Source organism: Platichthys flesus, chromosome 21 (assembly GCF_949316205.1).
Source record: "Platichthys flesus chromosome 21, fPlaFle2.1, whole genome shotgun sequence".
Taxonomy (NCBI): Eukaryota; Metazoa; Chordata; class Actinopteri; order Pleuronectiformes; family Pleuronectidae; genus Platichthys; species Platichthys flesus.
In genome coordinates this window covers 18,273,270-18,285,789 of record NC_084965.1, presented here as the reverse complement: position 1 = coordinate 18,285,789, position 12,520 = coordinate 18,273,270, and the positions used below count along the sequence as shown (strand labels likewise).

The window sequence follows — 12,520 nt, the reverse complement described above, 5'->3', positions numbered from 1 at the left end:
ACCTCAGCTCCTCCATTGTCCCCGTCTGCCTTTCTTTTTCTAATCACCCAGCTTTTAAGACTCATCTGCAAATGTAATATATATTATTTAACTATGTTACATATATACATTGTGCACAGTGCATCCCTTAAGAGCTTGTACCAGCCTTTTAACCTCTGAGCCCTAAGCCATTTTTGAGATGTTTTGGTTCGCCTGGATTTATTCTCTTATTAAGATTGCATTCATCACCCTTATAATGCATAGCTGTCAAGCTATCATTTATTTGGGTCACAACCTGGACTATCAGAATATGTGTGCTGCAGTGATGTCGTTTGAATGTAGGAAATTATCAATTAGACAGTAAAAAAAGATAAGCAAATAATATCTCACAATTATTTATTGATATGACAAAAAAGGCAAATTGATTAAGCTTGTTATTGCTTAAAACACTTCTTCTTAGTCTTGGGCGTCAAAAAGTGATGAGAAAATTATAAAATAAATACAAGTTATACATAATAGAAACTATTCATGATCTTTTAAGAAGTCCTTAGGTTTTTTCCCTGCATTTATGCTAATGACCACATGCTTACAGGCGATTAGCATAAATCCCTAACTAAAATACGCGATGAAAACGGATTTTATAAGGCAATAAAGAACAACATCGGATCGAACAGTATGGATTCATTTTTCAAAGTTCCCGAAAATACCTAGGCTATAAATTCCTGACTGGATATAAGCTCCTGTAAAGGCTATGAGTGATCCCAAAAAGAGCGATAACACCCGCACACACACATAGGCCTACACGCACACACACAATACTAGAGGAAAAACGGCACGGAGGTTGCGGTTTATAGATACAATAAAATGATTGGGCTCAGAGGGTTTTTAACACTGGTGATCATGTAGCGACACATTTTAGCAACTTACTTTCTCTCTCTCTCTGTCTGTCTCTCTCTTTCCTTCTTTCTTCGATCTTCCGCTTCACCCGCTACTGCTGGAATCAGTGTAACTTTGCATCCGTGTAGGGTAGCCTCTTCTTTGATGTTGGTTACGTGACGATGTGCCGCGTGCTGCGCAATTGACGTTACGCGCTGTATATTTTCTAAAAGGAGCTACGTAAAAAAAAAAAAACAACAATTAGGAGAAGGATTTTTATTGCAGCGGCGGAGAAAATTCAGCAGCGGCGGCGCGCCGCTGCTGAGTGAACGTGGGGGAAACACTGCAGGGCCAATGTGGATTTATTTTTCCTCTCGAGTGGTTGAAAACTCAGTTGATTTTTTTGCGTTTCTGCTGTCTGTCTTGTAATTGTAGAGAAAACTACAGAAAATTTCTGTTTAGCTCCTAAATACTGCTCTCACTGAGGTGAAGAGAGTTTTTCTCTGAATTATTTGGAAATCTGTGGATTACACTGACCTGCTTTCCCAGTCTTAGCACTTCCACTCGTTCTCTCGTGTCTTTCACAGCATAGTGAACTTTAAGCATGAAGGGGAGAGATTGGCTGTCACAAATGCCTATACCGATTCAGAATCAGTCATGGAGGTTGGAGGTCTGACCTACCTGTCAAGATGTTGAGTTATGGTGAAGATGATGATGTAAGAGATCCAGAAATGGTGAAATCATAGCCTGAACAAGTTCTCCTTGATTTTATTGACAGAATGTTTTCTGTGAAGAACAATATGAGGAGTTAGAGACTCTTAAAATACAACATATCCTCACCTGGTCCTTATTTTTTAAAGGGACAATATAATAATTTGATATTGAAATCGGGTGGCTTGTGGCTAAGAACAGAGAAAATGGAAGCATCAGAAGTAGAGATACTGTGTCATGAATTTGATTCCTTGTATGAGTCATTACATTACATTACATTACATTTCATTTAGCTGACGCTTTTATCCAAAGCGACTTACAATAAGTGCATTCAAACTCGAGGGTACATACCAAGGACGACAAGAATCAAGAAAGTACAATTTCTTCAAATAAAGCAAAACTACAAAGTGCTATAAGTAAGTGCCATTTAAGTGCTACTAAAGTGTTAGTTTCAAAAAGTTTAGTTTTTTTTTTTTTTTTTTTTTTTATTCAAGGTAAAGTCGGAAGAGGTATGTTTTTAGTTTTCGGCGGAAGATGTGTAGACTTTCTGATGTCCGGATGTCAATGGGGAGCTCATTCCACCATTTAGGTGCCAGGACGGAATCATACTTACAACTCTCATTTGAGAGGTTGAGATTCTTCAAACCTTCTGTTTTTCAGCATGCACGTTTGTGTTTGTCCACAATGTTTCTGATTCAAGATACTTGATGTGGTTTGTTTTCAACATTGATTTGCAACATTCTTCAGACTTCTTCCGGTTTTACTATCCTGGGGAATGCACATTGGGTCTCATTTTTCATTTGTGTGGTCACAGAGACTTTGTGGCTATGCTGGTCTGGCAAAATAGTGGATGGAAACAAGAGCTCCTCTTACGACTGATGTAAAGACATGCAAGCAGCTTGTGGCTTGTTGACACCGACTGGAGGGACAATCAACCATTTCTGGCAGCCAGATTGTTGCACAGCTGCATCCGGTAGAGATCAGGTGTTATGGTTTCACATGAAAAACAGCACAGGTTGTATTAACCAGACAATGTGTGACTAGGCTTCATTACTCCACAGCTATCTATGATTGGGATACAACAAATGTATATATCTCATAAGATATAAGTGGGTGAGAAGGGACAGATGGAGAATCAAACATCCAGAATAAGAACACGGACCAATGACAAGACAGCAGTTCAAATCCCATGCAACCACATATACCTCACTGTACGCACGCACACACACACACACTTACTTCATATTAAAATATCCCGAGCCGTCTTGGGAACAGTGAGACAGGCTTGTGTGTGTGTGTGTGTGTGTGTGTGTGTGTGTGTGTGTGTGTGTGTGTGTGTGTGTGTGTGTGTGTGTGTGTGTGTGTGTGTGTGTGTGTGTGTGTGTGTGTGTGTGTGTGTGTGTGTGTGTGTGTGTGTGTGTGTGTGTGTGTGTGTGTGTGTGTGTGTGTGTGTGTGTGTGTGTGTGTGTGTGTGTGTGTGTGTGTGTGTGTGTGTGTGTGTGTGTGTGTGTGTGTGTGTGTGTGTGTGTGTGTGTGTGTGTGTGTGTGTGTGTGTGTGTGTGTGTGTGTGTGTGTGTGTGTGTGTGTGTGTGTGTGTGTGTGTGTGTGTGTGTGTGTGTGTGTGTGTGTAGTCTGGCTGTCGGCCTGGCGTCATTCTAAGCAGAATCTCAGATTAGTCAGCCACATTCTGTCTGACCACATCGTAAGATACTGGCCTTGTGTTTGTCTTCCTCTCTCATACTTCCTCTATCACATCAGACACACTGTGTGAATTTCCGTCCTAGTTGTTTTCATTACCAGTCTCACACTTCACACTACAGCCCACACAAGTGTAAACGACTTATGGATTTTACAATTTATTTAGCTCAGTGTCCTCAATACTGAGGGTGTGCTGCGCAACGCAGAATTGTCTTTGGGGTTTCTTTGAATGAAATGCATGGTTCAGATAGTTTGATATGAAAATTTGAAATTTGTTGGATAATTCAGTCTTTAAATTGCAGGAAGTTTAGACATTGTTAAACAATAGCAGTAGAAAATGAAGAGGAAGATGCTCGCAAGATAGCTGGAATATTCCCCTCCAAAGATATCATATTTGAACTTTCTGTTCTAAATCTGTTTAGAAATGTCAAAATCTTGTGGAGTTTTCATCATAATCAGATGTGTCCGCAACGACAATTTATTAAGTTTAAATTTACAGAAAACTTTTGGTTATAAAATATATTGACAATATATTCTATGCTACATCTTCACAAAAAAGCATTACGTTTATTTTACCCAATCTCAAACCGAATTTAGAATTTTGATTTAAAAAGACCGTACCAGCCCCTGTTTGTGCTTAACATTAGGAGTTCTATAATACTATTTCATTAGCTTCATCTCTTTCCAGGAAAACTGTTGAAGGTGTCTTGTTTCTTAGCTTCTATGCCTTTTCAATGATGTGAGCAACACAAACAAAATGACAAAAGTCTCAGAAACAAATATCTGAAACCAATCCTCACATCAGGGACCCACTGTAAGCTACATGTTGCTTCAGGCACTAGTTCAAAAAAATAAACTAAACCCTTATTCCCCCCTCTGTGATTTAAGCATTTCTCAACTAAACCTGACCGACTACGAACATTTTCATCAGGAGCATTCATATTGAATCTTAAATCTAGATCTGCAGTGCATTCAATAAATGTTTTCCCTGAGCTTTGATCGTAAACCATTTGTTCAATGTACGTCAGCTATTATATCACCTGCTTTCTTTGTAGTTAGGAGGATCTCTGAGCTGTTGTCGGCAGATGCTTCAAGTTGTTGTTCACTCAGAGATGAGCTGTGCCAATGAGAGAAAGGGAGGCTTGATCCTGGTAAGAAGAAAGAGCCTGCACCCCGGGGAACCGCTTATAAGGCGTGTTATTTGGATTATTTTGTTTCATAAAATCATTCAGTTGTTTGTCTGGAGACTACAGCTGTGCACTGAAATGTGAATCTCTGCAGGTGACTGCTTTTTAATAAAATCTTCCTCCAACTCTCCTGCTAACTTAATGTTGAAACAAAAACACATGAGAAAAGTTTAAAGCAGTATTAACTGGCTCAGACACTGTTGCCCTCTTTAATAACAGAAATGGGTGTGTACGTTTTGGTTTAGATTTCCTCACCAGATTTCAAGTAATTTGATTCAAGTGTTCAGATGAATTGGCCGTGGCCTTAACAAATGTCATGTGGTGCGACCGTAATTTATCTCAAAATGAATAAATTTCCTTAATATGCTTATATTTTTTTTACAATTTCTCAATATCAAAATTTCTCAATATTCTCAATATAATGTCACCGTCCCCCTATTAAATGTAGTTAACAGACTTATTTTTCCAGTAAAGTGCATACAATTGATAAAAATATAAAAGATACCATTTACTTATCAGATCAGAAGTATTTTATTGCCAAGTAGGTTTACACCTACAAGGAATTTGCTCTGGTTATTGGTGCTTACAATGAACATAGAAACATAAAACGCAATAAATACAACATACATAGGAAAAGCAATAAAAAATAGAAAACCAGTATATATTTACTCACTGTTTACTTCTTATTTACTCACTTTTTTCCAATATTTATACAAAGTAGCATTTATTTTGACATAAACATTTCTGAATAAAAATATATGAAAGATAAAAGATATAAAAAGTGAACTAAAAAGTGAAATGCAAAATAGTAAACAGTGTCCGATTTGCAATATGCATTGTAATACAGTATAATATAATATGAGATAATGTGTTAATTTATTAATTTAACACATCCTTGAGGTGTGGGATAAAAGTCTGAGTCAGGTGGGGGTCCCGGGCCTTGTTGATGAGGCCAATGGCAGCCGGGAAGAAGCTGGTCTTGCGGCGGGCGGTTTTGGTCCTGATGGACCCCAGCCTCCTACCCGAGGGAAGAACCTCAAAGAGCATACTCATTCAGGGATTAACATTCAAGCCATAGAAATTGTATATTTTACTTAAAATTTAATAGCGGCCTTGGTATTATTGGTCTCACCACATGATGAGTGGACGCTCCAAATGATATGAAAACCTCCTATAGTTTAAAAATATCAATAAACAATAAACCCCATACAAACATTTGACTTAAACCAGATTTCATTAAAATTCCATAGAATTTTGATGAACACAAACATTTCTTTAACATTTTTTTTAAAATAAAAATCTTATCAAGAACACATTTAAGTGCAGCACACATTGTTGTGAACATTTGGATCCTTCCGGTCAGCGTAACACTGATGTCCTGGCCATTGGCGTCTAATGTTGTGTGGCACATGAGTACGAAGAAATTCTGGACTTTTTTCTGAAAGTGTTTACATGCGTACCTCAAACTCTAGAGCGACTCAAACAATCACAAAGTAACCTTCAGTAATGTGAACAATTATTGAGTCAGAGGAGACCAGTGTCAGCTGCCTCTTATTTAGTTTTCTGTGGTCCACAGTATGATCTGCCCTCCCTTCTTTCTCCTCTTGAGAAACCTCACACACACACACACCATTGCTGTTTCGATTTCCTCACCTCCCTCACTTTTTCTGTCTGGAATTTACCCCCAGACAATTCCACGAATTCCAGGACTAGGAAATCATGTTACAGTGAAACTTTGATAAAGCTGCATCATTCTCAGACTGATGATCTTTCAAGTAATATAAAAAACACTTTTCGATTATGTAATTTTAATCTAACGATTTTAATCTAATTATTAACACCATCACTGTGAAGCTGTTGTACCACCCTTCACATTGTTAAAACCTTCTGTGTCTGCCATTTTACCCAACACGCTGTGTGGCTGACCTGTTAATTATTCAAAGGTCTCCTCTTAGAAGGTGTGTTGTGTTGCCTTTGGGTGGCCAGGCATGCATGAAGTGTTTCTGAGCTGCATAATGACACCAGGCTATGAGCTCCCTGACTTCTCTGTGCTGAAGGCAAGGACACGGAGAGAGAGAGTGACCTGGTTTATTCATAGAACTCTAGAACACCACTGCTAATGTCATGCTAAACAGACTTCCTTACTCTGTTGTTGACTGGCTTGTGATTTCCCAGTGTTTAGAGGTGATTAAAGATGCCCCTGGCTGTGGTTCCAGCATTTAAAAAAAAAAAGTTCAGCTCAGTTGAAACATTTTACATTTGAACTCCGTGAAACAACTGAAAACCTGTCAAAACATCACATATCTACATCATGCATCTGTTTTTTTTGTTAGCAGCACTTGGACTCTAATTAATGATTAGCTCTAATTAGCAATATAAAAGATACAGCAGTGCATTTAATCAATAGCCTGGGGCTTGACACTGCTTATTAGCTTCAAGTATGACCTAGAATTTCCTCTCTGAGACAACTTTTCCACATCATATGTTTATGAAAGAAAGTTCGATTTACTTGACATCACAGAAGTAATGTCTGTTAAAAAGTTATCAGAGATGGTTGATTTCTACAACAGCTATCAGATATTATCACAGAATAAGAAGAGTAAGAAAAGTATTTTACTGTTGGTGTAAGGTAGTAACGCTTGACTAAATGCACTTTTAAATCCCCCATTGCTTCCAAATGCCTTACACGACTTCCCCAAAATAGTCTCCGACATTTGGAGCCCACAGTACTTATATATTTTTGTCTGCTTGTTACTAGCAAGTTAATATATATTAAGCTGTGACGTTTGTGTCACAGCATTTTACTGGGAAGGATCACACGGCTCTGAGTTTCAGTTCCTGTCAGATGTGGAGGACTGGAAACCAAACACGCTTTAAGACAATCAGATTCTTGGCCTTTTTAGTGACGTCAGTCATGTGCTCTCCAGCTGCACTCCAGCTGTGAATGTGTGTTTGTGTGCGCCTGCATTTTCTTCTTCTTCTTCCTCTTTCACAGAGAGTTGCAGTGAGAGCAAACGTTTACAGGAAAATAAATCATTAAGTGTGTTTGACTGGAGATATTTAACCTCTCAAATTGCCTCCATGAGAGTTTCTTCCCAATCACAAACATAAAAGACACTTACACGCACAGACAATGACACACATTGTGAAAATGGCACTTTTTCAAATATATTTTTTTCTTTTGACAGATATAGGGACATTTTATGAAAAAATTAATTTAGACACAACAGAACACAGCAGATCAACTGAGGTGTAAAATAGCAGGAAAGCAGCTGAACTGTTTCCTGGCTCAGAGATGGAGAAATTAATTTCCCCATGGGACGTTAAACAGTGGATTGAAAAGAGGAGAGAACATGCCATAATAGAGGGAGTGCTTTGACTTGAGACACATAACAGAAATGAAAAATTAGTGTTGAATCTTATTTATCCAAGAAATGTTACCATGCATGTATGAGAAGCGTGTTACTGTGTGTAAAGCGCTGTCATGGCCTTGATTAAAGCTTTTACATATTAGTAATTTTGTAGTATTTTAAATGATTGACATGACTCTTATTCAGTCTCTTTTGATCAACTGTCAACTTGGGTCTAACTGCAGCTCTGAAAACTAAAATATTTTTGGTGAAGAAATGCAGCAAAAGACTGGAGAGATGCATGTTTTAAAAGTTGTTGACCTTTTATTGGATAATGATGTATCTCTTTCGCCTCTGCTTCCTTCCTCCTCCAGTCCTCCAGTGTTACTGTGACCGCTGCAGCGCAAATTCCAGCTGCACGACAGATGGTGTCTGCTTCGCCGCCATGCGCCAGTCCGGCAGCCGATTTACCACCGAGCAGCGCCAGTGTGTACAAGAAAATGAACTGTTCCCGCGAGACCGGCCCTTCATCTGTGCCCCGTCCGTTAAACATGACACGGGTATTTACCCAATATGCTGTACCACGGACTACTGCAACAAAGATCCTAACTTCAAATTGTTCCCTGGTAAGAAAAATTGCACACAGTAGGGTCACTGCGGTTGTTTGTGTTAGTGGTGTAACATGTTGTTCAGACACAAAACTGACTCACCGGCCACACCGCCTCTTTCATATTTTCAATATAAAATGTATACATTTATGTTTATCAGTGGTAGTCCCCACATTCATCAAATATAACATTTAAAATCATCTCAAGCTCACCTGTAAAATACTAGTTATCACAACCTACAGTTATAAACACTCATCTTTAAACTCTCCCCTCATTATAGGAGAAGCATCCACTAAACTATAATGTGACTACTGCTGCACAGAGCAGACAATTGCAGTTTAGAAGGACAGTTTAAAACCATTCTGGATGTAACAGCATGTAAAAGCATCCAATACAAATGTAGAGATCTTTAATATTGTAGTAAGTACACAGGCCGCCACAGTTACCTGAGACTGGCTGCGAGTTGCCGTGTATTACCATTTCCAAAGTAAACATTAAGAGGTCATGGCGAAGTGTAGAGTGGGACCATTTTGAGTTAAAAAATTACTTGGTTCACTGCCAATACTGCGAAGCTATCCCAGAGACTGGGGGAGACGAGGAGCCTGCGTTGTCTGACACGGACGAGGGGAATGCAAACACCGGAGCCGCGGCCAGGCTAGCGAAGTTAGCACGGAGCTACCTGTGTATCACAGGGACGTCAGTCCCCTCAGAGCAAGTTTTTGTCGGCGGCTGGACTGACTGTGACCAGGCTGCGTTCGCGTCTGACCTCAGGGAATGTTAACATGCTCATCTTTCTCAAAAAAAACCCGTAGGCTGGAGCTGAGGTTGTATGTGAGTTACTAGTTATATTTATGAGGCTTTCTCGACTAGGTGCCTTGTTTGATAGTTTTGTATTACATTTGGCATAACCTTTCAGACCTAAGTATTATATATTTGTGGTTAAGTTGTTGTTTTACATGATGTTTTTTTATATTTTTTTTTTATTTTGGAGGGGAAAAAAAAAACTAGGGTCAGTTGTGTTTATCAGCACCGGCTTCTAGCTGTCGGCTCCGCTGTTTAAGATTACATCAGCGCATATTTTGTTCATCTTGTAATAAAGATCTCAATGAGGAAACACGCTTTGTGTTTCACTAGATTTTAATATAGCCTATTAATAGTGAATTCTTGAACTTGAAAATATTATTGATTAATCGAAAATTCGTCATTAATTCTCCCGACGATCGATGAAGACTATTTAATCGAACGCCCATCCCTATTCTCGACCTTACTATGTTAAGTGCCTTGAGATAATGAATGTTATGATTCAGCGCTATACAAAAAATATATTATATTGAATGTATGAACAGGATTCTTTTAGGTGGGGCCTGACATACTCTGACAGTTGTCCATTATTCATGATCCAGTACAGATCGGATTAAAAAATGAATCAAATATAATGCACTGCAATCCAAATATAATGACATACAACATTTTTTTTTTACTTTTATTTCTTTCATTAAGTCATTACTTGAAAAAAAAAAAATCCAAAATAGCATTTATAACGTAGATAAAAAAAAATTGAATATCAAGATATATAGATATATATGAGAAACATAACATGGACATTTTTTCCACAATGTCTTATCCATTCTTTTTAGACTAGAAGAGAACAAATCCCATCCATTCTCTTGTATTCAATCTATTCGCTACAGCGATGAATCTGCTGTAATCCTGAGATAACATGTCAGTTTTTCCATGGAATGTATTTACTATACAATGACCTGCCACTTGCTGGTGGGGAGGGTCATGTTTTAACCAACTCCATGTTCTGGCCTTTTTATATGCGGGCATCGGGATATAGAAGAGATTCCTTTAAATTATGTCCCCGGGGCATCCAAATCCCGGTTACACAATCTGGGGGCATAACCCCATCACAGAGTGTAGTTCATACATGACCAGACAATATGTGAGCGATTGGGTTTCTGCTCACATTTCCTCAAGTACTGCTGCTCTTCACCCAATTGTTGGCCTGTCAGCTTCCTGGCCCATGGCTAGCACTTAAGATCTGCCACTTGCCAGTTGCCAGCCCTCCGTATGCTCCTTTCCAACAGTGTGTGGCCTCATTTGGTATCTCACGTTTTGAAAATGGTTTAACTGGCATGTTTAACTCAGTTTCTCAAATACACATTCACAGGTCACATAAAAACATTTGAGCTGTTGTACTGTGTTTTCTTATCTGATCTTTGTGTCTGTCTCCTCTCTGTCCTGCAGTCCCTACAGAATCGCCTCCTCCCCTGGGCCCTGTGGCCCTTGCAGCGGTGATCGCAGGCCCAGTGTGTGTTCTCTGCCTGCTGCTTGTTGTGGCATTTTATGTTTGCCACAGCCACAGGGGTCTGGGAGCCGGGGGCGCGGCCCACCATCACCACCACCACCGTGTCCCTAATGAAGAAGATCCCTCCATGGACCATCCCTTCATCACTGTTGGAACGACACTGAAGGACCTCATCTACGACATGACCACCTCTGGATCTGGATCAGGTGGGCACAGATGTGTACTTTGGGGTTTTTGTGTGTTACAGTGAAGTTAACAATATAGCAAGGGCTGATGATGTATCTCAGCACATGTTAGGAAGCTTTAAGGTTTATGTCCGTACTCATAACTTTGAAAATCAATGATGACCAAACAGGTTTAATAAAGTAAGAAGTTTGGCCGAAAGTGTTTCAGCTGTGACTCATTCTGAACAGTTTTCAGAGAGCAGTTGCGTTGACCTGAAACTGTTAAACGAAAAAACAAAAACCTTCAGTAGATTCAGAGGCTGAAAAAGGAACAATAGTTTTAAAAGATGCGAACATCTTTTTTTTTAAGTAAAGAATAAACATAAATCTGTAGTCATGTCCAAGTAAAGCCATGAGCTCATATTTTGGCTTTAAATCTCACATTTTTGTACTGATACCACGTCTTTTCTAATCTAAAAGCCAGCAGCAGATTATTTGATGTTAATTGGAGTGTTTGTTGCCGGGGTGCATATCTGAGTGTGAGACTGCAAATGTTTTTGGAACTATGCTAAACTGCTTTCTCTGAGAGTTTAGTGAGAAAACGTCTTCCTCTCTTTGATAAATAAGTCGCTGTGGAAACAATTAGCATGTTTTATTCTAGAATTAACAGAGTCCACTGGTAAATCTCCTCTAAAGCTGAATAGTTAGCTTGTTATAATTCTCATTTGTATAATCGAGACAGAGAACCAAAGTATACTGGTTTGTTTTACAGTCAGTTAGTTGCTGGACTATTTGTGTTTACAGTTCTACCAGCCTTAGGTCTGTGTGTTTGTATGTCTAATATATGTGTAGATCCAGGGAGGCCTGAACAGATAAGTGCATTACAATATAACGTAAAAACAACCAATCCGATTTTCACTAAAAGTGTTGAAGACATGGGTTTTATGGCAAATCATCTAGGTTATGAGACAACTTTCCATATATTTTATACTTGAACTAGAGGAATTAGATGATAATTTGTAGGATTGTTCTGCCGTGGCAGAGGTATGCACTCTATTGAGTGCCCCTCTAGTATTTTTACAATAGTTGTAACTCTGGGTTTGCAGAAGTGCCCTTTACAGGTAATACACTAAAAGCTTGTGTGATTCTGTTTCGGTTAATGTGTGTCTTCAAACACACATACGCAGAAGTTTTTGTGAGCTGAAGACTAGCACCTCTTTGTGGGGACTTGCACCTCAACAGGGGTGCGAGTCACATTAAGGGGGCTTGTGTTCCTTAAGTTGCACGGATAAAAAGCAGGTTCCCGTGACATAAATCATTTGATTATTAGGTGAAACCATGTTTTAAGTTTAGGATGAGTTTTAGGCTTAGGAAGGTAGTAGTTATATTTAAGCTGAAAGTCTCCACCAAACTAATGTAAGTCTCTCTGATTTTGTAGCGAGTATATGACATGACACAATGTACAGTCACTTTATGAGGCCAATCTCAACTTTTGAGTGGTAATTTGTAAATTAAGAGTGTGATTAATTATTAGTAGTATGAGTAACAGAGTATACAGTATTGATCAGTTACAGGATCTGCTAGAGACTGATAAATCAGCCATATTAATAGATCGGCCAATATTGGCTTATTTCAA

The 12,520-nt window shown here is 38.9% G+C and overlaps 1 protein-coding gene across 2 annotated transcripts in view; it reads left to right on the top strand.

Annotated features, from left to right (window-relative positions):
* The window catches only part of tgfbr1b (transforming growth factor, beta receptor 1 b), a 126,794-nt gene that overhangs the window by 18,347 nt on the left and 95,927 nt on the right, over nt 1–12,520 (top strand). For both annotated transcript variants that reach the window (XR_009911979.1, XM_062379527.1), the window contains exons 2-3: nt 8,176–8,427; nt 10,660–10,926. Coding sequence is in view for 1 of the 2 variants with exons in the window: in XM_062379527.1 (XP_062235511.1) it covers nt 8,176–8,427; nt 10,660–10,926 (519 nt within the window). In the remaining variant the exon portion in view is untranslated. The remainder of the gene's footprint in view (nt 1–8,175; nt 8,428–10,659; nt 10,927–12,520) is intronic.